Source organism: Chelonia mydas, chromosome 7 (genome assembly GCF_015237465.2).
Source record: "Chelonia mydas isolate rCheMyd1 chromosome 7, rCheMyd1.pri.v2, whole genome shotgun sequence".
NCBI lineage: Eukaryota > Metazoa > Chordata > Testudines > Cheloniidae > Chelonia > Chelonia mydas.
The window spans coordinates 1,405,091-1,432,097 of NC_057853.1; the positions used below are offsets into that span (position 1 = coordinate 1,405,091).

The window sequence follows — 27,007 nt, forward strand, 5'->3', positions numbered from 1 at the left end:
CCTTATTTATATAAAGGTCAGTCCCTTTTGGCATCTTCAGCTCTTGACCTCAATGGCTGCCTGTGGCAATAAGTTCAACAGCTTTTCAAACATTGTGTAACTGACACTGTTCCTTTTACCCAGTTTTTTTCCCACCTTTTTAATTGCATGTGCTCTTTTAAGGAAGAGCACATGCAAGAACAGAAATTCCTTATTTTAGAGACTTTTATTGTGTCCCATCTTATTGCTCTGGTTTCTAAGGTAACAATCCCAAACTCCGTCAATCTCTCTTCATGAGAGAATTTGCCTAGGCCCTTGATCATCCTCAGTGCTTCTCCGAACACCTGTAATATCCTGTCTGAGATAGGGTGACCAATCCTGCACACACAATCCAGCTGAGGCTGTGCTGTTGATGGTGTATTCTCCACCTCATGCCTCAGGCATCCTAAAATCTTTGGGGTTTTTTAGCACAGATGCACAATGAGCTGTACTATGATGTCCAGGTTCTTTTACTGTGTTGATACAGCTTACAAAGGTCTAAATTAACTGTATGAGTAGTTCATTTCCCACCTCTACTGTGCATTGCTTTGTAGTTATCTGCATTGACTTTCATTTGCCATCACGTTGCCCATTCACCAAGCTTGTTTAGGACTCACTGTAGTTCCTCACTCTTCTGTCCTAACCTAAATTACTTTGTCATCTGTAAATATTGCTACTTCATTAACCACCCCCTTTCCAGATCATTAAGAACAAATATTGAACAACATGGAACCTATCATGGAACCTTGAGGCCCTGTGCTGTTAACCTTTTGCCAGGATGAATATTGACCATTTAAACTTTTCTGTTTCCTAGCCAGTTTTTGATCCATGACAATAGTTTGCCTCACTCCATGACTACTTCATAGTCTCTTGGGTGCGCCTTGAGCAAAGGCATTTTGGAAATCCTAATAAATTATGTAAACTGGTTCTCCCTTAGCTACTACAACATTGCATTCTGAGAGATTACTGAAACATCATTTTCCTTTGCAGAAATGTTGGTTAAATGCTCTCGTGATGTTTTGTTCTGCTTTTAATTACGTTGCAATGGATTTTTCCAGGCACACATGTAAAGTTCACTAGTCTCTTTCCCAGGATCACTGCTTAAGACTTTTAAAACAAAATAGTGGTACATTTGCTACTCTCTAACCCTCTGGAATAGTTGCTGGTTTTAATGACAGGTTTCAGAGGAGCAGCCATGTTTAGTCTGTATCCTCAAAAAGAACAGGAGGACTTGTGGCACCTTAGAGACTAACCAATTTGTTTGAGCATAAGGGCAGGTTTCAGAGTAACAGCCGTGTTAGTCTGTATTCGCAAAAAGAAAAGGAGGACTTGTGGCACCTTAGAGACTAACCAATTTATTTGAACATAAGCTTTCGTGAGCTACAGCTCACTTCATCAGATGCATACTGTGGAAAGTGTGGAAGATCTTTTTATACACACAAAGCATGAAAAAATACCTCCCCCACCCCACTCTCCTGCTGGTAATAGCTTTTCTAAAGTGATTGCTCTCTAAGTCATTATGCAAGGTAACCTATTTCCCCTTGTTTTTTCCTACCCCCCACGCGTTCTTGTTAAACCCTGGATTTGTGCTGGAAATAGCCCATCTTGATTATCATACACATTGTAAGGAGAGTGGTCACTTTAGATAAGCTATTACCAGCAGGAGAGTGGGGTGGGGGGAGGTATTTTTTCATGCTTTGTGTGTATAAAAGATCTTCTGCAGTTTCCACAGTATGCATCCGATGAAGTGAGCTCTAGCTCACGAAAGCTTATGCTCAAATAAATTGGTTAGTCTCTAAGGTGCCACAAGTCCTCCTTTGGTTTTAATGACACTGCATATATTTTGCTAGCAGTTCAGCTATTTCATACCTAAGTTCCTTCCTAACTCTTGGATATACTGTCTGGGCCTGGTTACCTACTGCATTATCAATTTGCTTCAGCACCTCACCTGAGTCTCTGAGGGCACCTCTTTTCTATTACCAGAGAAGAGCTGTGCTCAGGCAGGGATTTCCCCAACATTTTCTGGCAGTGAAGAGGAAGGTAAGATAATTAAATTCTCAGTGGTGTCCTACTGTCCTTCTCTGTCTACTTGCTCCCATTTTATCTCCAGTGCTTCAATGGACTTATCTACTCGGGCACTCTTCCTGTTCTGTTATAGTTACAAAAACAATGAGGAGTCCAGTGGCACCCTAAAGACTAACAGATTCATTTGGGCATAAGCTTTTGTGTGGGCAGGAAAGCTTATGCCCCAATAAATCTGTTAAAGGTGCCGCTGGACAACTTGTTGGTTTTTGTGAATTCAGACTAGCCTAGCTCCTCTTCCGCTACTCTTTCTAGTTAAAGAATCTCTCGTTGGTGGTTGGGTTTTAAACCCTTAGCTGTTTGAGCTTTAAAATCCGTGTTGGCCCCTGCACTTTCCCCTTGGTGGCCTGCTGTAATTTAACCCACGTTTCCCAAAGGTGGGCACCGGGGCCGGGAGGCCGGGGCGCCCTGCGCTCCCGGGTGCCTCGCCCGGGCGCTGGGCTCAGCCGCCGCTCGCAGGCCCAGCCATCGCCTCCCCGCGGGCAGCAGCCGGCCCGCGCACCCCCCACCTTCCATGGGGCGCGGGCCCCCGGCTGCCCCCAAGGCCACGGCCAGGGCCGGCTCTACGCTATCCGCCGCCCCCAGCAGTGAAAAAAACCTGCCGCCACGGACGGCAACGGGAGGAGCGGCCCCCGCCTTGCCACCACGGGAGCCCCGCCGCCCCCTCCCGCCTCGGCCCCTCGCCCCCGCCCCCGGCCGCCCCCGGCGCCACGGGTCCGCGCCGGCCCCTGCGCCCAGCAGCCCGACAGCAGGAGACGTGTCCCCGCTGGGGCGGGGCCGGGCCGGGTTTGGGGGTGACTAGGGGACTGGCTGGGGCTGGGGCGGGGTCAGGGGCCGGGTGTGGGGCGGGGTCTGGGGGCTGGGGCGGGGGCTGGGGCCGGGTGTGGGGCGGGGTCTGGGGGCTGGGGCGGGGCCTGGGGCCGGGTGTGGGGCGGAGTCTGGGGGCTGGGGCGGGGGCTGGGGCCGGGTGTGGGGCGGGGTCTGGGGGCTGGGGCGGGGGCTGGGGCCGGGTGTGGGGCGGAGTCTGGGGGCTGGGGCGGGGTCAGGGGCCGGGTGTGGGGCGGAGTCTGGGGGCTGGGGCGGGGGCGGGGGCCGGGGCCTGGGGCCCGGTGTGGGGGGGGGATCGGGGTTTCCTGAGGCGGCTTCAGGGGTTGGGGAAAGGGAGCGCGGCGGGGGGCGGGGCTGCTGTCCGCGCTCGGCTCCCGTAGGGGGCGTGGCTGGGGGCGGGGCCCGGGCCGCGCGCGGGTTTATCTCCGGGGCGCGCGGGGGGGCGGCTCTTTCTGGGCCACGCGGCGCAGCCGTTCGCGGAGCCGCCATGGCCGATTACCTCATCAGCGGCGGCACCGGCTACGTGCCCGACGACGGGCTGACGGCGCAGCAGCTCCTCAACTGCGGGGACGGGCTGACCTACAAGTGAGCCGGGGGGGCGCTGTGCCCGGGGGGGGGTGCCCGCGCCCGTGCCCGTGCCCGTGCCCCGGGGGGGGTGCGCGCGCCCGTGCCCGTGCCCCTGGGGGGGGGTGTGCGCGCCCGCGCCCGGGCCCCGGGGGGCGGGTGTGCGCGCCCGCGCCCGGGCCCCGGGGGGCGGGGGGGGGGTCTGTTCCCGGGGCTGCTGTGCGGGCTCTGGCGCGTTCCCAGCCCAGTGGCTCGGGCTCGCCGTGGAGCCTGCTGGGGGCCCGGGTTTGCGCGGGGGTCCCTGGGAGGTGCAGCCCGGCTGTGCCCCGCCTGTCGGGCGGTGGTTGCAGCGCCCCCCGGCGGGCGCAGGCTGCGTTATCCCGCTCGCGCGGTGCCAGCGGCTCCCTGGCGTGGGGGCCCCGGGACCGAGGTCCGGCTGGCGGCCCAGGCTGTCACCGTGCTGGGCCTGTGACCGGCGCGACCTACGTGAGACTAGCCCCAGTCAGTGACCCTGCCCCAGTGTCCCACCCTCATTTACACCGCGGGCACCGCACCCAGAGCTTCCGCGGGCTCGTCGCCTGCGCCCAAGGACTTTGGCTTTTGTCTGGCTCTCGAGAAGCCCAGCGGTGAGGGGAGCTGCCTAGTGTCTGAGCGTTTCTGAGCCTCCATCCCCAGACACCAAGGCAGGAACTTCTGATTGCTGGGGGTGGTTTGTGTGACTCGGGGCCTGGCTACACTGGCACTTCACAGCGCTGCAACTTTCTCGCTCAGGGTGTGAAAAAACACCCCCCTGAGCGCAGCAATTTCAGCGCTGTAAAGCTCCCCTGCGCTGGGAGCTGCACCCCTCCTGGAGGGGGTTTTTTAGAGCGCTGGGGGAGCTCTCTCCCAGCGCTGCGCCGCGACAACGCAAGCCCTGTTAAAGCGCTGCCAGGGTAGTGTCTGGGGCCAGTTTCACTGAAATGCAGTTGATTTCAGTTTTTCTCTTTCCATTCCCTCTTCTAGTGACTTCCTTATTCTTCCTGGCTATATTGACTTCACTGCAGACCAAGTGGTGAGTATAAAGGTGAAGTTTGCATTATCTGGAATTAATGACTACAGGCTGGCGCTCCCTGACCCCAATTCTTTGCTAACAGGCTCTTCTTGTGTCTGCTTAAGGGGCCATTGTAGAAGGAGAAAACTACTTTTATTTTTAATATCTTGGCTGCCCTTGGAGCTAAACTCTTGGAGACATTGGTGCCCCTTTGAAGATTCATGGGAACTAAGAAAAGCACTTTGTTGTAAAGCAGTGGTGTGTGGTATATGAAGCAAAAATCCATGCTGGTTTCCCTGGTTTACAGGCCCAGGTAGAGTTGCTTTGGGATGAACTTGCGTATCACCACAACAAACCTTTTCTTCTTTTAGGACCTGACTTCAGCTTTGACCAAAAAGATAACCTTAAAGACTCCCTTGGTTTCCTCTCCTATGGACACTGTGACAGAGGCCAGCATGGCCATTGCAATGGCGGTGAGTGCCCAGGGACAAGAGCATTAGAAGGTGGGAGAAGTGAATCTTGTAAACTGAAGAATAACTTTTTAATACAGATGACATCGTTGGTGTTAAACTTGGTTTAAAATGGACAGTTTAAAATAATGTGCTTCAGTGTTAAATAAGCTGTCCTGAACTAGGCTCACTATTGCCAGCTGCTGTTTTTTCAGATCTCCTTAAGCTGGTCTTGCTGTTAGTGGGTTGGATCTTATTTCTCTGTATCCTATTGGAGCTTTATCACTGTGTTCCCTTAACAGTCTAGCCTCTCAGTTGCTGTATTCCTATTCCGAACTCTGTAAGGAAAAACAAACAGTTTGATGTTAAATCATCTTAAAAGGAAATTGGAGCATGTTTCTGGCCTGAATATACTCCTTACATTGGTATCCCATAAGTAGCCAGGGGGGTGGCAGGCAAGTCATGTCTTTGGATAAGGAAATCCTGGCATTTATACTATTCAGATTCTGCCCTCAGTGTCTCTGAGCTCCCCATTAGCAGTGCAGTTTGCTCTGCTACAGTCGTAGTCTGTCGTCTGTACCTGGTTGTTGAATTCACCAAATAAAGTTGAGGGACCCTATCATTGCAGTCACTTACTGCTGCCTCTGTGTGTTCTCAGCTCACAGGTGGGATTGGATTCATCCATCATAACTGCACACCGGAATTCCAGGCCAATGAAGTACGGAAAGTTAAGGTAAAGAACAGCTGAAGCAGGAAACTGGGAGCTGCAGCAACTGGGCAAGTCACTAAATGTCCAAAGGGGTCTGGCTCCAGTTGAGAACCATGAAGTAGGCTTCAGCAAAGGAGAACTGGCAGGCAGTAGTTCCCCTTGTACTCTAGTCTCTTAGAGCAGTGGCACTGGTCAGTGCAGGTGGACACATCAGCTCTTCTGTCTTGCCATATCCCACAACAGCTAGGGACACAAGAACCTGCTTACTGAGTGTGGGGGAATGTTGGCCAGGATGCTGGGGTTAAACTCCACCTGCCTATTTTGAAAAGCGTCAATGAATTTATCCCCATAGATGGGCAGAAAGGAGCTTGACTTGTTTGATGCAGCATCCTTGCTATTGCAGTCACTAACTCCAAATGCGTATGTGCAACGGACTCCAGTGATATGCTCTGTCAGCTTGGGGAGGGTGACAGACCTTCACAGCTCTCTTACCATGAGGAATGCTAAATGCCCATCACATTACAGCTCAGTCTATCCATGTTGTTTACTTTGCTCTCTGAATGTGCTTGTTTCAGAAATATGAACAGGGATTTATCACCGATCCAGTGGTGCTGAGCCCCAAGGACAAAGTGAGAGATGTGTTTGAAGCAAAAGCCCGTCATGGGTTCTGTGGCATTCCTATCACAGACAATGGAAAGATGGGGACTAAGCTGGTGGGGATCATCTCATCCCGAGACATTGACTTCCTGAAAGAGGAGGAGCACGACTTGCCCCTCAGTGAGGTTTGTTTGTTGAGGTCCTGCACTCCTGGTGGGAGAGGGAGGGTTATGTTAGGAAGTGCTGCTGCGTGTGGTGATGACGAAGACTCAGTGCTTGAATGAGGTTTCTGAGCCAGCCCGGCAGGGACAGGGACCTGGCTCTTTGTTTTATTCCAGGTTTAAATTAGTCTCTCTGTTGCTTATTGCTCTGTGCCTGTTACTAGCGTGTCCAGTGACTGCTGGCTCGGGTTTACCATTTGGCACCATCTGGCCATGATCCTTTTTGCTTCCTACAGCAGACATCAGGGTTGCAGGAATGTGGGGGGCCATGCATGGCCTTCTCACTGTTTGCCACAGGCCCTTCCCCTTCTATTCCCCCATGAGACCCCATCGCCGGGCCGGAAGCTGGAGCCAGGACCAGGTGAGAGTGGCCCAGACAGCTGTGGGGAGCTGCGGACCCTTCACCTGCCTGGGATGGGGGGCCTGAGAGCTTCTGGGGAAGGGGCAGGACCTCATCCATCTGTCCCCCATACTTTTAGGAAGAATCCGTCGCCCCGGCAGACATTCACTATTGGTTGTAGCTATCATGTCTCTTCTGGTTCTGTATTGGCTACTGCTGCTCTCCTGTAGTGACCTGGCTGTTGGAAAGGTGACATCATTGTTTGAATGCACAAGCCAAAGCCTCCAAGCTCCCATTCACTGAATAGTGCTTTCAGGCTCCTGGTATAATCCCTTTGGCTGGGACTTGCACCATGCAGAATAACTCCTGGGCTCAGTAAAGTCATGCTTAGCATTTACACAGTGCTTCATAGAATCGTAGAATATCAGGGTTGGAAGGGACCTCAGGAGGTCATCTAGTCCAACCCCCTGCTCAAAGCAGGACCAATCCCCAACTAAATCATCCCAGCCAGGGCTTTGTCAAGCCTGACCTTAAAAATATCTAAGGAAGGAGATTCCACCACCTCCCTAGGTAACGCATTCCAGTGTTTCACCACCCTCCTAGTGAAAAAGTTTTTCCTAATATCCAACCTAAACCTCCCCCACTGCAACTTGAGACTATTACTCCTTGTTCTGTCATCCGCTACCACTGAGAATAGTCTAGATCCATCCTCTTTGGAACCCCCTTTCAGGTAGTTGAAAGCAGCTATCAAATCCCCCCTCATTCTTCTCTTCTGAAGACTAAACATCCCCAGTTCCCTCAGCCTCTCCTCATAAGTCATGTGTTCCAGTCCCCTAATCATTTTTGTTGCCCTCCACTGTACTCTTTCCAATTTTTCCACATCCTTCTTGTAGTGTGGGGCCCAAAACTGGACACAGTACTCCAGATGAGGCCTCCCCAATGTCAAATAGAGGGGAACGATCATGTCCCTCGATCTACTTATACATCCCAAAATATTATTGGCCTTCTTGGCAACAAGGGCACACCGCTGACTCATATCCAGCTTCTCGTCCACTGTAACCCCTAGGTCCTTTTCTGCAGAACTGCTGCTGAGCCATTCGGTCCCTAGTCTGTAGCGGTGCATTGGATTCTTCTGTCCTAAGTGCAGGACTCTGCACTTGTCCTTGTTGAACCTCATCAGATTTCTTTTGGCCCAATCCTCCAATTTGTCTCAGTCCCTCTGTATCCTATCCCTACCCTCCAGCGTATCTACCTCTCCTCCCAGTTTAGTGTCATCTGCAAACTTGCTGAGGGTGCAATCCACCCCATCCTCCAGATCATTTATGAAGATATTGAATAAAACCGGCCCGAGGACCGAGCCTTGGGGCACTCCACTTGATACCGGCTGCCAACTAGACATGGAGCCATTGATCACTACCCGCTGAGCCCAACAATCTAGCCAGCTTTCTATCCACCTTATAGTCCATTCATCCAGCCCATACTTCTTTAACTTGCTGGTAAGAGTACTGTGGGAGACGGTGTCAAAAGCTTTGCTAAAGTCAAGGAACAACACGTCCACTGCTTTCCCTTCATCCACAGAACCAGTTATCTCGTCATAGAAGGCAATTAGATTAGTCAGGCATGACTTGCCTTTGGTGCATCCATGCTGACTGTTCCTGATCGTTTTCCTCTCCTCTAAGTGCTTCAGAATTGATTTCTTGAGGATCTGCTCCATGATTTTTCCAGGGACTGAGGTGAGGCTGACTGGCCTGTAGTTCCCAGGATCCTCCTTCTTCCCTTTTTTAAAAATGGGCACTACATTAGCCTTTTTCCAGTCGTCCGGGACTTCCCCTGATCGCCATGAGTTTTCAAAGATAATGGCCAATGGCTCTGCAATCACATCCGCCAACTCCTTTAGCAGTCTCGGATGCATCGCATCCAGCCCCATGGACTTGTGCACGTCCAGCTTTTCTAAATAGTCCCGAACCCCTTCTTTCTCCACAGAGGGCTGGTCACCTCCTCCCCATGCTGTGCTGCCCAGTGCAGCAGTCTGGGAGCTGACCTTGTTCGTGAAGACAGAGGCAAAAGAAGCATTGAGTACATTAGCTTTTTCCACATCCTCTGTCACTAGGTTGCCTCCCTCATTCAGTAAGGGGCCCACACTTTCCTTGACTTTCTTCTTGTTGCTAACATACCTGAAGAAACCCTTCTTGTTACTCTTAACATCCCTTGCTAGCTGCAACTCCAGGTGTGATTTGGCCTTCCTGATTTCACTCCTGCATGCCCGAGCAATATTTTTATACTCTTTCCTGGTCATTTGTCCAATCTTCCACTTCTTGTAAGCTTCTTTTTTGTGTTTAAGATCAGCAAGGATTTCACTGTGAAGCCAAGCTGGTCACTTGCCATATTTACTGTTCTTTCTGCACATGGGGATGGTTTGTCCCTGTAACCTCAATAAGGATTCTTTAAAATACAGCCAGCTCTCCTGGACTCCTTTCCCCCTCATGTTATTCTCCCAGGGGATCCTGCCCATCAGTTCCCTGAGGGAGTCAAAGTCTGCTTTTCTGAAGTCCAGGGTCCGTATTCTGCTGCTCTCCTTTCTTCCCTGTGTCAGGATCCTGAACTCGACCATCTCATGGTCACTGCCTCCCAGGTTCCCATCCACTTTAGCTTCCCCTACTAATTCTTCCCGGTTTGTGAGCAGCAGGTCAAGAAGAGCTCTGCCCCTAGTTGGTTCCTCCAGCACTTGCACCAGGAAATTGTCCCCTACACTTTCCAAAAACTTCCTGGATTGTCTGTGCACCGCTGTATTGCTCTCCCAGCAGATATCAGGGTGAGAGAAGTCTCCCATGAGAACCAGGGCCTGCGATCTAGTAACTTCCGTGAGTTGCTGGAAGAAAGCCTCGTCCACCTCATCCCTCCGGTCCGGTGGTCTATAACAGACTCCCACCACAACATCACCCTTGTTGCTCACGCTTCTAAACTTAATCCAGAGACACTCAGGTTTTTCTGCAGTTTCATACTGGAGCTCTGAGCAGTCATACTGCTCCCTTACATACAGTGCAACTCCCCCACCTTTTCTGCCCTGCCTGTCCTTCCTGAACAGTTTATGTCCATCCATGACAGTACTCCAGTCATGCGAGTTATCCCACCAAGTCTTTGTTATTTGCTTCATTAACAAACTTTCCTTTTCACAGTAACCTTTTCTCCCTCTTGCTCCCTCACATCAGCCTGCAGTATGCACTCTAAGCCTTCTGGTGCTAATTCTGTTGTTACTGGCACTGCGGTAGCTCTGTAATTGTAGCTCTTCGGTGTCATCAGATATAAGCATAGTTTTTAGTGCTTCTCGGCCAGTGCTTCCCTCCTGACTTAGGTCAGCATGAGCTAAAGATAGACCCAGCTTGACATTACATTCCTGTCCCAACTCCATTTTCAATCTCCTGTTACTAGCCAAAGAGACGCTGACAGTGTCACTTCAAGAATGGTACCAAAGAGGCTTGTGTTTCTTCAGAGATGCTGAACTATTCAGAATATCGAACGGTTGTAATGGGTCAGACCAATGGTCCCTCTCGAACAGCACTCTGTCTCTGACATTGGCCAGTCGAGATTGTCGCCATATCTCCTGCTTAGGCCTTTTAGGCCTGGGCTACGCTAGGTGGGGGGATTCAAACTAAGATATGCAACTTCCACTACGCTATTCGTGTAGCTGAAGTCTAAGTATCTTAGTTCGAGTTACCTGGCCGTCCTCATAGTGGTGAGTCGACCGCGGCGGCTCCCCCGTTGACTCCACCTTGGCAGCAGGAGTAAGCGGAGTACCGGTGTCGATTCGGGGATCCATCGATCACTACAAGCTGGCGGGTACTGAAGACGTACCTTTAGCATCTACACTGCAGAACTGAAAGCCCCTTTCCTATTCTTGTTTGAAACATTGAATCCTATGTATGCAAGAGAGTTTATTTCCCTAGTGTTTTGGCCTCTCTGTAACAGCCCTGGTTCTCATCCCACTTATGATTCAGCTCTAACGTCCTGCTCATTGCTCTCATAGGCTCTCTTCAAGTAATCAGTGTTGGGTGCTATTCCTCCTTCTCCTCCCCTTTCTGGAATTCCTTTCTGTGCACCAAACTGAGACCAAACAAACCAGCCCCCTGCACCCCAGTTTTGGGTGAGATGTTACTCCCCTGAACTCGGTGAAAAGAGAGCTGTCTGTCTGTCTCTTCAATATGTACCTTATGAGCCCTGTACAGATGCACACTGGTGCTGGTTTGTCAGAGTGGACACAGGCAGGCATGTTCATTTAGATTATGGCTGTCAAGCGATTAAAAAATTAATTGCGATTAATCACGCTGTTAAATGGTATTCTGTTTTGTTTTTAAATATTTTTGGATGTTTACCACATTTTCAGATATATTGATTTCAATTACAACACAGAATACAAAGTGTGCAGTGCTCACTTTCTGTTTATTTTCTATTACAAATATTTGCACTATAAACAAAAGAAATAGTATTTTTCAATTCACCTAATACAAGTACTGTAGTGCAATCTCTTTATCGTGAAAGTTGAAAGTACAAATGTAGAATTATGTACAAAAAAACCTGCCTTCAAAAATAAAACAATGTAAAACTTTAGTGCCTACAAGTCCACTCAGTCCTACTTTTTAGTCAGCCAATTGCGCAGACAAACAAGGTTGGTTACAATTTGCAGGAGATAATGCTGCCTGCTTCTTGTTTACAATGTCACCTGAAAGTGAGAACAGGCGTTCGCATGGCACTTTTGTAGCCGGCATTGCAAGGTATTTACATGCCAGATATGCTAAACATTCGTATGCCCCTTCATGCTTTGGCCACCATTCCAGAGGACATGTGTCCATGCTGATGATGGGTTCTACTTGATAACAATCCAAAGCAGTGCGGACCAACACATGTTCATTTTCATCATCTGAGTCAGATGCCACCAGCAGAAGGTTGGTCTTCTTTTTTGGTGGTTTGAGTTCTGTAGTTTCCGCATCAGAGTGTTGCTCTTTTAAGACTTCTAAAAGCATGCTCTGCACCTCATCCCTCTTAGATTTTGGAAGGTACTTCAGTTTCTTAAACCTTGGATCAAGTGCTGTAGCTATTTTTAGAAATCTCACATCGGTACCTTCTTTGCGTTTTGTCAAATCTGCTGTGAAAGTGTTCTAAAAACGAACAGGTGCTGGGTCATCATCCAAGACTGCTATAACATGAAATATATGCAGAATACGGGTAAAACAGAACAGGAGACATACAATAACCCCTCTTCCCCCCCCCCCCCGCCCCCCCAAGGAGTACAGTTACAAATTTAATTGACGCATTATTTTTTTAACGAGCATCATCAGCATGGAAGCATGAAGGGGCATACGAATGTTTAGCATATCTGGCATGTAAATACCTTGCAATGCTGGCTACAAAAGTGCCATGCGAACGCCTGTTCTTGCTTTCAGGTGACACTGTAAATAAAACGTGGGCAGAATTATCTTCCATCAATGTAAACAAACTTGTTTGTCTTAGCGATTGGCAGAATAAGAAGGGGACTGAGTGGACTTGTAGGCTCTAAAGTTTTACACTGTTTTGTTCTTGAGTGCAGTTATGTAACCCCCAAAAAATCTGCATTTGCAAATTACACTTTCACGATAAAGAGGTTGCACTACAGTACTTGTATGAGGTGAATTGACAAATACTATTTCTTTCATTTATCATTTTTATGGTGCATGTATTTGTAATAAAAAATAATATAATGTGAGCACTGCACACTTTGTATTGTGTGTTGTAATTGAAATCAATATTGAAAATGTAGAAAAACATCCAAAAATTTGCGATTAATCGCGATTAATTTTTTGGAGTTAATTGCATGAGTTAACTGTGATTAATTGACAGCCCTAATTTAGATGTGAATTCTTCCTCCCATCCCCTGCTCTTATTCTGCAGCATCAGGCACTCCCAAGCAGAGTCCTCCTAAAGCCAATGTGCTAGGGAGCGCTGTCTGAAAACAAGCCCAGTGACTGGTGGAGTTTCTGCCAGGAACAGTAAGAGGCTGTGATTATATCAGGCAAATGAGTGCTGAAATTAGGTTCCCTAACCTTTTAAAAGTACTTTGGTCTGGATTGTGTAGCTATTGATGTGAGGGGAGTCTGTGCTGGTGAAATCCCAAATAGAGGGTGTGAGGTTCTTCCTTCTCTCAGGGTGATCTCACTGGGTCGCCCGGCAGTATGGAGATACAGCCTATGGAGACAGCTGTGTGCCGGGCTCCATGTGGATTTGAGTGGACTGTTTGAATGGGTATAGAGCACTGCAGGCTGAGGATTTATTTCCATGGGCTGCTCCACTCTATTGTGTGCTCCCGCATCCATTCCATATGTCGCGTTTAGTTGGGACCCTCTGGCTCCTAGCAAGTGGCCACTGAAGCATCTTTGCTTGGCAGCTTGTGTTTCCTGTCCTGGATCAGGTGGGAAGGAGCTCTCACTTGTGTGTGACTTTAAATTCTTTGCCCCCTTTTCTATCAGATTATGACAAAGCGGGATGATCTCGTTGTCGCCCCTGCAGGGGTAACATTAAAGGAAGCAAATGAAATTCTGCAGAGAAGCAAAAAAGGTACCGTGACTAGCTGTGTGTTGTGTGGGAGAGCTGTGTATGGCAGAGAGCAGGGGTAGGATGGGAGCACACATTTGTACGTGCATGTAGAAATGCTCTCATGCTCATGTCTCCACATATTCCGTTCCTTTCTCAATGCAAATGTTTTTCCCTACAATAAAAGATTATGATGCCAGGTGTCCCCATGGGGTGTTCCTTCCAAATCTCCTTGGGGAGAAGGGGATGGTAAGGACAGGCACGTCCTGGAGCCCCAAATGAGCGTGACGACCTGCCAAAAGATTAAAACCTTCATCTGAGTCTGTTTAGAACTTCAGGGATTCCTGCCAGTCAAGGTGCTGAAAAGTTGTAAATGCCAAGAGTGCACTTGGCTGCAGGCTTTTAATTTTGTATCCAGTTTCTAGTGTCTGGTTTCAGAGGCTTATGAACAGCTCAGTTCCTTTGGGGGAGTCTGGAGTGACTCGAGTACAAGAGCCCTTTTTGAATTAAAGGCTATGTAGCACAATCAGGATCATAATACTGAACCCTTTCCCAGTCCTACTGACTTCTCATTCTGCCAGCTGGGATGAGAACCAGAGTCTGCTGGGTTTCAAAAGCAAACCCTGTTCTGGCTGTCAGTCATTCTTTGCATCTCTGGCATACAGTGTGAGCTGGGTTCCTTTAACTAGGAACTCCTGCCCTGAGGGCCAGTCTGGTGTGACACCTATCTTGTGAGAGGCTCTGCAATGACGGTGTATTTGTATTTATTTCAAGGTAAGCTGCCAATTGTTAATGAGGAGGATGAACTGGTGGCTATAATCGCTCGCACAGATCTGAAGAAGAACCGTGATTACCCGCTGGCATCCAAAGATGCTAAGAAGCAACTGCTCTGTGGCGCTGCCATTGGGACCCACGAAGATGACAAGTACCGTCTGGATCTCCTAGTGCAGTCTGGGGTGGATGTCGTTGTGTTGGTGAGCTCCAGGGCTTGGCTTCTGTTTTAGTCGAGTGGATTCAACACACCCTGAAAAGTTTTTGACTAGCATCCCTCTTCATAGCATAGCTTTATCATGGACGTTGTGATAGGCACATTGGCACAAGGTGGCTAAGCTTGGACCTGCGGGGCAGGAGGTAGACTCTAGTCTAAATGGCCGGTCTGTTCATGGTGGGGCATTCTGATGGCATGTGTGTTGATCTAGATACTGGTCTGCTAGCATGTGGTGATTTGTGCAGCTAGCTGTATTGAGTTCAGGCTAGATGGCTGTAATTACAAAGGTGCTCTGTTTGCTTGATGTCTGTCACTGACCATTGGACTAATGTACAGGCATGTGTTGGACTCCTGGTGTGAAATAACAGTGTTGTGTCCTTTAATTACCTGATAATTAAAACAAATAACACAGAGGGACCAACATAGTACTCCTCAGCAGTCTGTCCTGTCAGCCCCTTGTGTCTGATCATTTGGGCACAGGAGTTTGCACGTGCCCTTGTTGTTGATAGGTTAGTCTGAGAGCCCATCTATAAAGGAAATGGGAGATATTCACAGAGCATGGTTATACAGTGTTCTACCAGAGAACACTTGTTTAGTAGGCCGTGTTAGTTAGCTGGATTAGTCAGAATCACCTTCCCCCTCCCATTCTAATGAGGGGGGCCAGTGCACTTAATGTGGAGCCTCCATAAGCAGGGACTGCTCCTGCCCTGGGAAAAAGGTGACTAGCTTTCCCTGTCCTCTTAAGGTGTGTCTTCACGACACAGGTAACTTGAGTTATAACCCATTTTACCCCTAACTTGACTCCTGTCCACATGCAAAAATCTCTAGCTGGAATTAAGCAGTGCTTTAAGCTCAAGCTCGCTTTCTCATGAGGTGGATGGGGAGGTGGCACTCCAGGGATGCTGACTCTGGAGCTAGTAATGCAGTGGGGATGTAACGGCTCAATTTATATCTCCTCAATAGCTAATCCAATTGCTCTGTGCTACTAATGAGCTCTCTGTGTAACACCAGTGTTGTTTTGAAGTGTGGTTGCTGTCAGGCCTGGCCTTAAAACCTAGCTTATCAGAGCTATGGTGTTCAGAGGTGTGAAAAATCCCACGCCTGAGTGCCGTAGCTATGCTAACTTCCGTTAGTTCGAGGGAAGAATGTTGCCATTGCCCAGGGAGGTGGAGTTCCTGTGGTGACAGAAAAACCCCTTCCATGGCTGTGGTCTGGTCTGGTCTACAGTAGACATGTAGGTCAGTTTAACTACGTGGCTCAGGGGTATGAAAAAATCCACACCCCTGAGTGGTGGTGGTGACCTGAGTCCCAACATAGACAGTGCTAGGTTGATGAAAAAATTCTTCTGTCGACCTAGCTACTGCTCCTCAGGGAGGTGGATTACCCCGTGCCGAGGAGAGAACCCCGCCTGTCAGCACTGGCTGTGTCCACACTGACGTGCTGCAGCGTTTCAGGTGTCGCCGAGCTCCGTGTCTGCGCAAACAGGGTTACGGCAGTACCGCTTCGGCGCATGTAGGGTAGACGTGGCCTCGCTCAAGGCAGGCTGGTTCCGGCACTGTAACCAGAGCGCTAACTTGTCGGAACTGGAGCGGACTGTGCTGTGAAGGCACACCCAGAGTAAAATGAGTGACAAAAACCAAACTGCCTGCATGGGAGTTGGGAATAGTCTTCCTTGAACATCTCAAGAGTCTCTTTGAATTCAGCATTCGATACTTCGGGGGGCCCGTCACCTGACAGTCGTCGTCAAGTTTTTATCTTCACGACGCCTCTGAGGCCAGGCAGTGCTGCCATTCCAGTTCTGGGGGTGGGAGACAGGTATAGTGATGTTAAGTGACAATTTGTGGCAAAGCAGGAATTGAACCCTGGTCTCCTAGCCAAGGCCAGTGCTCTAACCATGGGACCATCCTTCCTCACTTGTGTAGACTGTAATGTGGACATGTGCGGTTTTTTTGGGGGTGGGACAGGACCATTTGGAAGATGAGGAATAGACAGGTGGCTAGCTGCCATTCCAGTGCTAAGGGCTTGGACTGACCTCCCCACACCCTTTCTTTCAGGGAAATATTAGTGACCTCACTCGGGATGAGATTGGCAGCCCTCCTCTTGTCATGGGGTTCGCAAGTTGAGGCCTCAAAACACAAATAATTCTCTAAAGAATGCAGCTCTTAGATTTGAGAGGACTGGAATCTAGCCCTCAGTGTGAGCTGTTCTAATCTCTGGGAGTGTTTGTCTGTCTTGTGAGACCTGCATTCATTAGGCTGAAATGTCCTGTAAGATGGAAGTTTGTGGTGGTTTTCTCTTGTGGCTCGTGTCTTCGGGGCCTTCTGAGCCTGGGCAGTGGGGTCTTTCAGTGCTGAAGTGAATTAATCACCTGTTTGCAATGTGCTGAAGTCTCTGTGACTCTCCTAGGACTGGATTTAAAATCCTTTATAGCTATTTTGGTTGATTTTTGTTTTTCTTTCTCTTCTAGGATTCCTCTCAGGGCAATTCCATTTTCCAGATCAACATGATCAAGTATATCAAGGAGAAATACCATAACCTGCAGGTCATTGGAGGCAATGGTAATCTGCTACATGGGATTTTAGCTTCTAGACTTTGACTGTTTTCAGTTGCAGTGAAAGATGTGTTGAACTGCTTTAAATGAGCATCCCTGTCAGCTGTACAGTGGGACTTTTGACCGATGTCTCAGATGTATAGAATATGCTACAGCCCCTCAGCACCTGAGGGACACTTCTTTTCCATTCTATGTAAAAACTTCTCACTCAGGGTTAATGCCGTGTGTGCAGTCCCCTGCAGTTCTCTTGTTTCCAGCCTTGATCCTTTTCTCTCTGGGCTCTGTAACATTGGTTAGAAAGCCTTCTAGAATTTCAGGTGTCTGGTTCTTGGAGGACTCCTACTTTGTGTGGAAAATAAATGGAAACATCCATGTGAATCTGGCTGAGCAGAGTTTAACTCTTTTCCTCTTGTTTTTATCTGCATTACCAAATGTGTTGCTAACGCACCATAGTGTCTCCTCCAGCCTTTTGTCCCCTGCATGGCCGTAAGCATGTCTCATGCTTCCTCTGCCATTGTACAATGCATTATAATGGCCTTACTAGTCTAGCTGCAACACTGAGTCCCATGCACCATTGGGATAGATGGGAAGCACTTTAACATCCAGAACTTTGTGGATTCAGCAGCCAGTACAATGCCAGTGAAAAGGGCAGTAGAGAAGCATGGCCCTGGGAAATCGGCCAGACGCGAACCATGTTGGGAGGGACCATGTTAGGCTAACCCCACCCCTATCCAGGCTCTGACATCAGGCTGATCCTCCCATCCCCCTTGAGGGGCAGCTGTGTAAGTGTAAAGCTAACCCCTGGTCCCTGCACACCAAGATGGTAGGGTTTAACAGTTGGACATCAAGGCCCGATTGTCAGCCAGGTTCAGTGTGCACACGCCATGGCTGTGGTGACTGGTGCATGCACACATTTGTCGGTTGGTTGAGAACCAGCCCTTTGGTGCCGGATTGCTGTTGAGATTTTAAACTGACTTTGTGCATGACCTGTTGTGTTACCATGCACACCGACACCATGGGCCTGCCTCCAAAAGGGAGCACTCTCCAGCCCTAGATCGCTGCGGGGCTGCGAAGCTGACTCGGGTGCTGTTTGTGGAAGCCATTTTGAGATGCCCGAGTGGAAGGTGCTGTGCAAGTGGAGAGGTCCCTTTTCCTGCAACCCACCTCAGGGAGGAAGCACCTTTGCAGGAAGCTAGGGCAACTGGTTAGCTACTAATGGTGAAAGGAGACAATGTTCTCATTTTAAAACTTTCGTCTGTTTGCTTCAGTGGTGACGGCTGCTCAGGCAAAGAATCTGATCGATGCAGGGGTCGATGCTCTAAGGGTCGGGATGGGCAGTGGCTCCATCTGCATCACGCAAGAAGGTAAAGAAAATGTTTAATATCTTCTCAATAGCTAGAAGAACAAATATCTGCTAAACATCCACTTCAGATCCAGAACCCACAATAAGTCCGTGGAGCCAGAGTCCTTGAGTTCTGGTGCTGTTGTGGTGGTGGTGACTGTCTGCCGCAGGGCCTGTGTAACTGCGATAGGATTTTATAGCTGTGTAGTGCCAAAGACACGCCATGGCTGGGTGTGGGAGCGTAAAAGTGCCACTCATCTGATCTCCACCCAAATGAGCAGGGCAAAGGAGAGGGCATCGGGTACAGACATCAGGGGGCGTGGGTAGGGGTTTCCATTTGCCCAGCATAGCTAGGAAGGCAGCTGAGAGGATGGTGATAAAACTCCCAGGGTGGTTTGTGTGGCCCTGCCCTGTGGCAGCTGCAGCTGACAGTAAGATCCTTGTGCGTTTAATGGAAAGTTGGTCTGCTGGATCGGTGCCAGTTTGCAATCGCCCACCGAAGCTGAGGTTTTTGAATGCAGCTATGGCAGTTAGCAGGATCCCAGGGGAGCCTGTGCCAGGCAGGCCGTGTTTCTAGGGCATAGCTCTCTGGCTAGCCACTAGACTGAGTGGCTGGGCGTGTCCTGGAATGAAGACTAGTTTTAAAGCTGCAACTGGACATCACAGTTCCAAGTGCTTCAAGTGAAACAAACAGAAGCAAGGGTGTGGATGCCATCTGAAGGGCCATCGCTGTTGCAGTCTGGCTGCAGAGCCCCTCTTGTGCTTCATCAGTTGCCTTTGCTGTAATGGACCTGAAACAAGCCGCTGATTAGTAAAAGCAGCCCTTTGCTGTACGCATGCAGGGTCTTCCTGCAGATTCCAGCAGCAGTACTTGGGGCCCCACGAGGACCCTGGGGAGAGGTGACACCCCCTTGGGGACAGTCCCCTGTACCGAGGATCTGTGTTTTTGCTCTGCCTGCTAAGGGAGCACCTGCTGCTTGGAGACTGTCCCAGGTGTTGCACTGGAGAAACTGTCTTGTCTCTTTCGTGTAAGAATGTTTTATTCAAGAGCCGCCCTTACCCTACCCAATCCCCGGCCGCACCAGCAATTCCTGGTCTGGGACAGGCCATTCAGGCTCTGCTGGGAGCACGAACAGCACTTTCCTGCTTCTTTTCATTCTCCCTTTGGTGCTCTCACCCATGGAGAACTGGAGAAAATGATGGCAGATTCCAATACTACAACGTGTTTAATACAGCCTGACTCTGGGAGCTCTGTCCCTATCTTGGCAGCAGTGGGATAGAGGGGGCTGCAGAGACAAAACATCTGTTCTTCACAGTGGATGTTGTGTGGCTGGTGTTTCAGGACCAGAGGTCTATCCAGCCTTAGCTTCCCAAACCTGTTAACCCTCTCAGTGCCAGGAAGGCCAGGAGGCAGGTTGAGGATCCAGTGTTTCAGCATCAGATGGATTACTCCCTGAAATGTCCTCGGAGTAGGGAGAGCATATGCCAAGTGCCATGATGTGCTCCCTGGACATGGCCTTCAGCTTAGCATCCTTCTCCGTGGATTCGACTAAGAGGGACCCTCGATGTCCGAGCTGTGGCTCAGTTATCCCAGGCTTGGCCTGGTAAAGTCACTGCTGGGGGCCTTTATTCTGCTGCTGCTGTTCGTTTCTAAATTGTGTTTGTTTGTTTTGTTTAGCTGCTCCACAGATCCCTCCAGAACTAAAGTCCCACAGCCCCAAGTGCCCGTCTTCTGTCATGGGCACCTATAGTAAGTCACTTGCCCTGTTGTCAACCTTAATTCTGTCTTGAAGCAAGACCCTGATTGGCTGCACATGGCCCCTCTGCTTGTTTGAGAATAAGTGGGTTGTAGATGCACTTGGGGTTTTGTGGCTTTGGATACTGGTAGTTGACCCAAAAACTGATGCTGAGAAGTCTTTTGGATTTCTAAAGCAGGGTTCTGAATTGTCCTAATCAAGGCCACCTGGGCTCATCAGTGTCTTTAATCCAAACCCAATTTAAAAACCTGATTGAGCTTCCTCAGTGGTACTGCTGAGCCTCTAACTGGAAGGTGCAGCAGGTGGGAGATGGTGCCTATGCAGAGCCTGCAATTCTGCTCTGAATCTGCTCTGGTCTCTGAATGATGGGAGAGGTTCCACCTTAGCTCAATTTTGCCTTGTGTGAACTAGCCATGCTGTGTGAATGTGACTTCAACAGGGACTTTCACCCTGTGGCAAACTTGGAAGGCACATCCCAGAACCATGCCCTTTGCCAATGATTCTGATCTGCGTGTGTGAGGAAGGGCTCTTCTCCCTCTCACCTTGCAAGCGCTACTTTTTGATCTTGTTACAGGATCAAGTAGGTGACCAAGATTAATCTTGGCTTTTGCCCTGTTTGCTATTTGTGAAGCACTTCAAAGGGAAAGACGTTTCTGTTTTGGATCCTGGGTTGTACCCACTAGTATGACCGTCCTCTCTCAGCGCCACCCCTTACAAGCCTTTGCTCCGAGTACAGGGGAAGTGTGCGTACATTTTGAACCCTGCTTTGGAAGCCTGCGCCTCCTGTTTAAGTCTTGGCACTGGGAGCTGGGACAGCCAAATACAGTCCTGTGATGGTCCCATGTGCCCCGTGCCAAGAGGTGAATTATAAAGGGCTGGTCTCAGTGATTACTTCTATAATATAGCTACAGATTTCTGTTCTTGGGTAGAGAATAATGGGATCCAGAGGCTTGGGGCCCTGGGTTTCTTTGAAATCAGAGGCTTTTGCACAGAAGAGATGGTGCTGTCACAGGCTGCTGTAAAGGCACCCTCAGTCTCTTCTTCGGCAATGCAGTACCAAATGAGACCATCTCTTTAACACTAACAGCATTCACATTATTGCTAGCAGATGCTTCTTCCTGGCTGGCTGGGTCCAATTAACATTGACTCTTTCACGATCGCCACCTGGAATTCTCCTCTCAACCTGAGCTGCTGGTGCTGAGCACAGGGAGAAATATGTGTGAGCCAGTGCAAAAATTAGTTTGTAAAGACTCCCTCTTCTGGCAAAGCACCAGTCTACTAGGAGTTGTCACACCTGATGCTGCTCCAAAGTGGCAGCCTGAAACCCTGCATCAAACATGATGTTTGCACCCTGAATTACTAATCTTGCATGTTCATAATCCCATCTGAACCATTGTGCTAATTGTGATTGGAGGAAAGGCCTCCTGGTGATTGTGTTGCTGGGGGAATCTGAGGGATGGGAAGGTTATTGTGGCATATTTGCATGCACTTGGCTGTTAAATGTACCCGAATACATGTCATTCAGTGGTTTCCCTTCAGGGGTTTCTTTGTACAGTCAAAAGCCTGAAGTTGCTAAAGCACTGGTAAATCTGAGACCAATCTGTATTTGCCCCCACTGATGGCTAAATGTTAGAGGCCCTGCTATGCTGTGGAAACTTAAATTTCCAGCACCACATCAATCCGCCCTGTGTCTTTCCTTTTCTGTTACATATAAACAAACTCTCTCCTTTTGGTCAGATGCCTCTTCCTGCCAGAGTCAGTCTGTCAGGAGGCTGACATCCCATCATTGTGATGATCAGCAGTGCTGGGAACACAGCAATCATATGGGGACTCACTGGGCTTGGGTTTCTTGGGTCTGGCCCTGCTTCCTTCTGTGTCTTACTAGAACTCTGGCTGAACACTAGGTGGTGAGTGAATCAGCGCCCTTAAGGACTGATCAGCTGGTGTCCATGATTTCACCAGGTCTCTTGGCTCATTCTGTAACCACTGCAAAAGCTTCTCTATGGCATTGGGGCAGCAGTTACTTCATAGCCCCCGTTCACCTGCCTTCTGGGACTTGGGGCCAGGGCTGCTTGATTTCGTGTGGCTTATTCCACAGGGAGAAGCAGACTGGGAGGTCTGTGTGTGACTGAAAGCTGAAGGGCCTTTAACCAAGGGGGACTGCTGCAGCACCTGGTACTTGACCGTTCACCCTTTCTCTTCCTCGATCTAGTCTTGGCCTGTGGCAGGCCCCAGGCCACAGCGGTGTACAAAGTGTCTGAATATGCCAGAAGATTTGGGGTCCCAGTGATTGCAGATGGAGGGATCCAAACCGTGGGACATATTGCCAAGGCCCTGGCACTAGGTGCTTCCACAGGTGAGGGGGAATGAGGGTTGGGTGGAGGCCGGGGGGAGCTTAGGGCATTCAGAGGGGTGTCTCCTTTGTGGGTGATCTGCTTTTGCCATTGGAATATCAACCCAATGAGTGAGCTTCTTACTGACTGCAGACTACTATGCAGAGCTCGCTTGGCAGTGTTACGGGAGCTCTGCAAGGGCAGTAGCATTGAAAAGCCCTGACCTTGTCAGCATCAGTGCCAACACCATCAGACCAGGGCCAGGCGCGGGAGATTGCTGGTGTATTTACATTGTGCATAGGGCACTGATCACACTACTCTAGTGCTCCGGGCAGGGAGAGACTGCCAGGACAGTGCAGCATTCTCCTGACAGGTCTGCTGGTGCCCCATAATCCTGAATTGCCAGATGCCCCGTGCACTAGGCTTCTTCTAAGCAGAGTGCCAAACAAACCTGGCTGTGTCTTGGCTCCTTCGTGATCTAGACCATTTTGCCCAGCGGTAGGAAAGACTGGCTAGGAAAGAGACTGAAATCTAGGACCTCTCTGGTGGCATTCTCAGAAATGCTTCCAATTCAATGTGCAGGGCCAGGTAGGCAGGCAGAGCTTCAGAGTCTCAATGCGTGGATGAGATGATGGTGTAGAGAGGAGGGGTTTAGATTTATTAGGAACTGGGGGAACTTTTGGGATGGGGGAGCCTGTACAGGAAGGATGGGCTCCACCTAAACCAAAGTGGATCCAGCCCGCCGGCATTTCAATTAAAAAGGCGGCAGAGCAGTTCTTAAACTAAGAGATGCGGGGGAAGCCGATAGCTGCAGAGGCGCACGTGGATCAGCCAGAGACTTCTCTTAGAGGAGAGTCTATTGAGAGAGAGTCTCTAGGGTTTAGTCATGAGGAGGGGATGGAAGAGGATAAAATATGGGCCAGATCAGATGAGAAACATTCACATAAAGAATCTGACACATCAGAAAAACAGACAAATAAACAGTGACAAGTTTTTAAAGTGCTTGTATACAAATGCTAGAAGTCTGAATAATAAGATGGGTGAACTAGAGTGCCTCGTGGTAAAGGAGGATATTGATATAATAGGCATCACAGAAACCTGGTGGAGTGAGGATAATCAGTGGGACACAGTCATTCTGGGGTACAAAATATATTGGAGGGACAGAAGAGGTTGTGCTAGAGGGGGTGGAGGGGAGGGAAGAGTGGCACTATATGTGAAAGAAAATGTACAATCAAATGAAATAATCTTAAATGAATCCACGTGCTCCATAGAATGTCTCTGGATAGTAATCCCAGGCTCTAATAAGAATATAACAGTAGGGATCTGTTATCGACCACCTGACCAGGACAGCGATAGTGACGATGAAATGCTAAGGGAGATTAGAGAGGCTATCAAAATAAAGAACTCCAATAATAGTGGGGGATTTCAGTTCTCCCCATATTGACTGGGTACAGGTCACCTCAGGACGAAATGCAGAAACAACATTTCTCGATACTAAATGTCTGCTTCTTGGAGCAGCTGGTACAGGAATCCACCAGGGGAGAGGCAACTCTCGATCTAGTCCTGAGTGGAGCGCAGGATCTGGTCCAAGAGGTAACTATAACAGGACCACTTGGAAATAGTGACCATAATATAACAACATTTAACATTCCTGTGGTGGGAAGAACACCTCAACAGCCCAACACTGTGGCATTTAATTTCAGAAAGCGGAACTATGCAAAAACGAGCAGGTTAGTTAAACAGAAATTAAAAGGTACAGTGACTAGAGTGAAATCCCTGCACGCTCAGACACTTTTCAAAGACACCATAATAGAGACTCAACTTAAATGTATACCCCAAATTAAAAAACACAGTAAAAGAACTAAAAAAGAGCCACCATGGCTTAACCACCATGTAAAAGAAGCAGTGAGAGATGAAAAAGGCATCTTTTAAAAATTGGAAGCCAGATCCTAGTGAGGTAAATAGAAAGGAGCATAAACACTACCAAATTAAATGTAAAAATATAAAAAGAAAAGCCAAAAAGGAGTTTGAAGAACAGCTAGCCAAAAACTCAAAAGGTAATAACAAAATGTTTAAGTACACCAGAAGCAGGAAGCCTGCTGAACCACCAGTGGGGCCCCTGGACGATCGAGATACAAAAGGAACACTTAAAGACAATAAAGTCATTGTGGAGAAACTAAATGAATTCTTTGCTTCAGTCTTCATGGCTGAGGATGTTAGGGAGATTCCCAAACCTGAGCCATCTTTTGTAGGTGACAAATCTAATAGTCACTGATTGAAGTGTCATTAGAGTAGGTTTTGGAATTAATTGAGAAACTTAACAGTAACAAGTCACCGGGTCCAGATGGCATTCACCCAAGAGTTCTGAAAGAACTCAAATGTGAAACTGCGGAACTATTAATTATGGTTTGTAACCTGTCCTTTAAATCAGCTACTGTACACAATGACTGGAAGATAGCTAATGTAATGCCAATATGTAAGAAGGGCTCTAGAGGTGATCCTGGCAATTACAGACCGGTAAGTCTAACATCAGGACCAGGCAAATTAATTGAAACAATAGTAAAGAATAAAATTGTCGGACACATAGAAGAACATAAATTGATGTGCAAAAGTCAGCATGGTTTCTGTAAAGGGAGATCAGGTCTTACTAATCTATTAGAGTTCTTTGAGGGGGTCAACAAACATGTGGACAAGGGGGATCCAGCGGACATAGTGTACTTAGATTTCACTGTTTGTTCAGATCACAGGGTCAGGCTGCCCCCCTCCAAAGATGCAGGCTCTGCCCCACCCCTTCTCCCCAGTGGCTGAACAAAAGCCTTGCTCCAGTGTAAGCTCACCTGCTGCATCTCCACATTGAGCATTGCACACCCCCCTCCTGCTCCCTGAGCTGTCACTAATCTTCTCACTGACTTTAGTGATGATGGGCTCTCTCCTGGCTGCAACCACGGAAGCCCCTGGAGAGTACTTCTTCTCGGACGGAATTAGGTTGAAGAAATACCGGGGAATGGGATCATTGGATGCTATGGACAAGAACTTGGGCAGCCAGACCCGATACTTCAGGTAGGAGAGACCTGGCATGAGGGGCGGTAGGTCCCTGAGTCTGTGAGATCACTGCCTTAGCCTGCCAGGTCTGGTTTGGTCCATGGGCCTTTTGTTTTCAACCATCCACAGTGAGACAGATAAAATTAAAGTGGCCCAGGGGGTCTCTGGTGCAGTGCAAGACAAAGGTTCTATCCACAAGTTCATCCCATACCTGATCGCTGGGATCCAGCACTCCTGTCAGGATATCGGCGCCAAGAGTCTGACCCAAGTCAGGTAAGACACCTCCCCGCGTGTGCACTCGGCTAATCCTCAGTGCCTCCATGGAGCTCATCTTGTCATCCCTGAGCTAGTGTCTGGTAACTGGCTTCTTGCAGCTTGTAGTCAAGGCCCACCATGTCTCATAGACCCTGATCTCTGTGGCGCAACTGAGCTGGAGCCCCTTCTCTCCTCTCAGTCCCCAGTGGGCACACCCTGGAGGAGTTGTGCTGGGAGGGAGAGCACTGCCCCTTGCAGTCTTACTGAGGGAGGTGCTGGAGCTGGCTGCCTGGCTCTGCTCCTGCCAGAAATGGAGGGGAAAGGAGGCAAAGCCTTGCTCTTCCTGTGCTGCAGTTGGTGTGAAATCTCCTTGCCCCGCTGCACAGTACAGTCTCTCCCCAGTCCTGCAGCTCCTCATGGCACACTGAGGGCCAGAGGCCTTCTAGCTGCAGCCTGGGGGAGCCTGACCCCAGATCTGCTTTCCCTTGGCAGAGCCATGATGTACTCAGGAGAACTGAAGTTTGAAAAGAGGACAACATCTGCCCAAGTGGAAGGAGGAGTTCACGGCCTCCATTCGTAAGTCCCCTGCCAGTGTGGCCCAGCATACGTCTAATGCTGTCGGCCTTGCCCTTGCTGTCCCTGTATGCAGTGGTACATGCTGCATCCCATTGGCTTGCAGTGAGCTGGGCTGTTGTTTTTTGGGGGGGTGGTTACTGGCTTCCCTGTTTGTAGCAGCCAGAGCTGTTCCATGATTGCACTGGCCTTGGATTCTCCTAACAGAGCAGATCTACTGCAACTGACTGTCCCAGCACAGAGGACCTCTGGTGTACTACTCCTGGGGCCACCAGGCCCAGCTCTGTATGTGTCCCCCCTTTGCTAGCAGGGGTCTGTGTGCTGGGCTGGGCAGGCCTAGAGTTGGAGGGGCCAGTGCCCATGGCTAACTTTCCTGTCTGTTTAGATATGAGAAGCGCCTCTTCTGAAGGAGGGTCTGTGCCTGTACTCAGCATCTTGCTGCTCTGCAGCACTCAGCTGCCATGCACCTGAGCTGCTCCTTTCACAGAAGTGCCATTATCCTGCAAGCTCCTGCTGCTTCCTGGGTTCAGCAGCTGTTCTCCTTCCCTGTGAAGACATCCGTCCAGTGCTGCCTGTGCCATGGGGGCAGCAGGACGCGGCCCCGGCCTGTGTTGGACATGTGTTACAATAAAAGAAAAGAGGTGGGACTTCTCTGCCTGTCTGTCTCACCACCTCAGGCCTCCTTTCCCCAGGTTGCAGTCCCCGACTCCTGTCCCATGTGCTGTTTGAGGAGTGATGCTGTCACACTCACCCCTTAGGCTGGTTTT

At 49.4% G+C, this 27,007-nt stretch overlaps 1 protein-coding gene and 1 long non-coding RNA gene across 5 annotated transcripts; one reads left to right on the forward strand and one right to left on the reverse strand.

Annotated features, from left to right (window-relative positions):
* Positions 1 to 3,218: 3,218 nt before the first annotated feature.
* On the forward strand, positions 3,219 to 26,887 carry IMPDH2 (inosine monophosphate dehydrogenase 2). Of its 4 annotated transcripts, none has more exons than XM_037905664.2 (15): positions 3,326 to 3,513; positions 4,495 to 4,543; positions 4,894 to 4,995; positions 5,630 to 5,704; positions 6,256 to 6,462; positions 13,336 to 13,423; positions 14,174 to 14,373; positions 16,855 to 16,945; positions 18,207 to 18,302; positions 19,959 to 20,030; positions 22,250 to 22,393; positions 25,286 to 25,430; positions 25,542 to 25,685; positions 26,160 to 26,243; positions 26,626 to 26,887. In XM_037905664.2, exons 1-15 carry the CDS (start codon positions 3,416 to 3,418, stop codon positions 26,645 to 26,647), a joined length of 1,617 nt encoding a protein of 538 aa, XP_037761592.1. In that variant the 5' UTR covers positions 3,326 to 3,415; the 3' UTR covers positions 26,648 to 26,887. The 4 variants fall into 4 exon arrangements, with proteins under 4 accessions (XP_037761594.1, XP_037761592.1, XP_037761591.1 ...); XM_037905663.2 differs by having other exon boundaries at positions 3,357 to 3,513; positions 4,495 to 4,555; XM_037905666.2 differs by lacking the exon at positions 19,959 to 20,030 and having other exon boundaries at positions 3,219 to 3,513.
* On the reverse strand, positions 5,050 to 22,253 carry LOC122466691. The gene is made up of 2 exons (XR_006292403.1): positions 14,775 to 22,253; positions 5,050 to 5,309 (listed from the first exon to the last, which is right to left on the reverse strand). It is a non-coding gene; the product is annotated as an uncharacterized LOC122466691 (long non-coding RNA).
* Positions 26,888 to 27,007: the final 120 nt, after the last annotated feature.

What these genes read in the sequence shown, in the direction of transcription:
- IMPDH2 (XM_037905663.2), top strand. Translation starts at nt 3,416, where the DNA reads ATGGCCGATTACCTCATCAGCGGCGGCACCGGCTACGTGCCCGACGAC. An exon ending in TTCTGTCATGGGCACCTATA is followed by an intron (nt 20,031 to 22,249) that starts GTAAGTCACTTG and finishes TCCTCGATCTAG; the next exon opens with TCTTGGCCTGTGGCAGGCCC. An exon ending in GGAGTTCACGGCCTCCATTC is followed by an intron (nt 26,244 to 26,625) that starts GTAAGTCCCCTG and finishes CTGTCTGTTTAG; the next exon opens with ATATGAGAAGCGCCTCTTCT.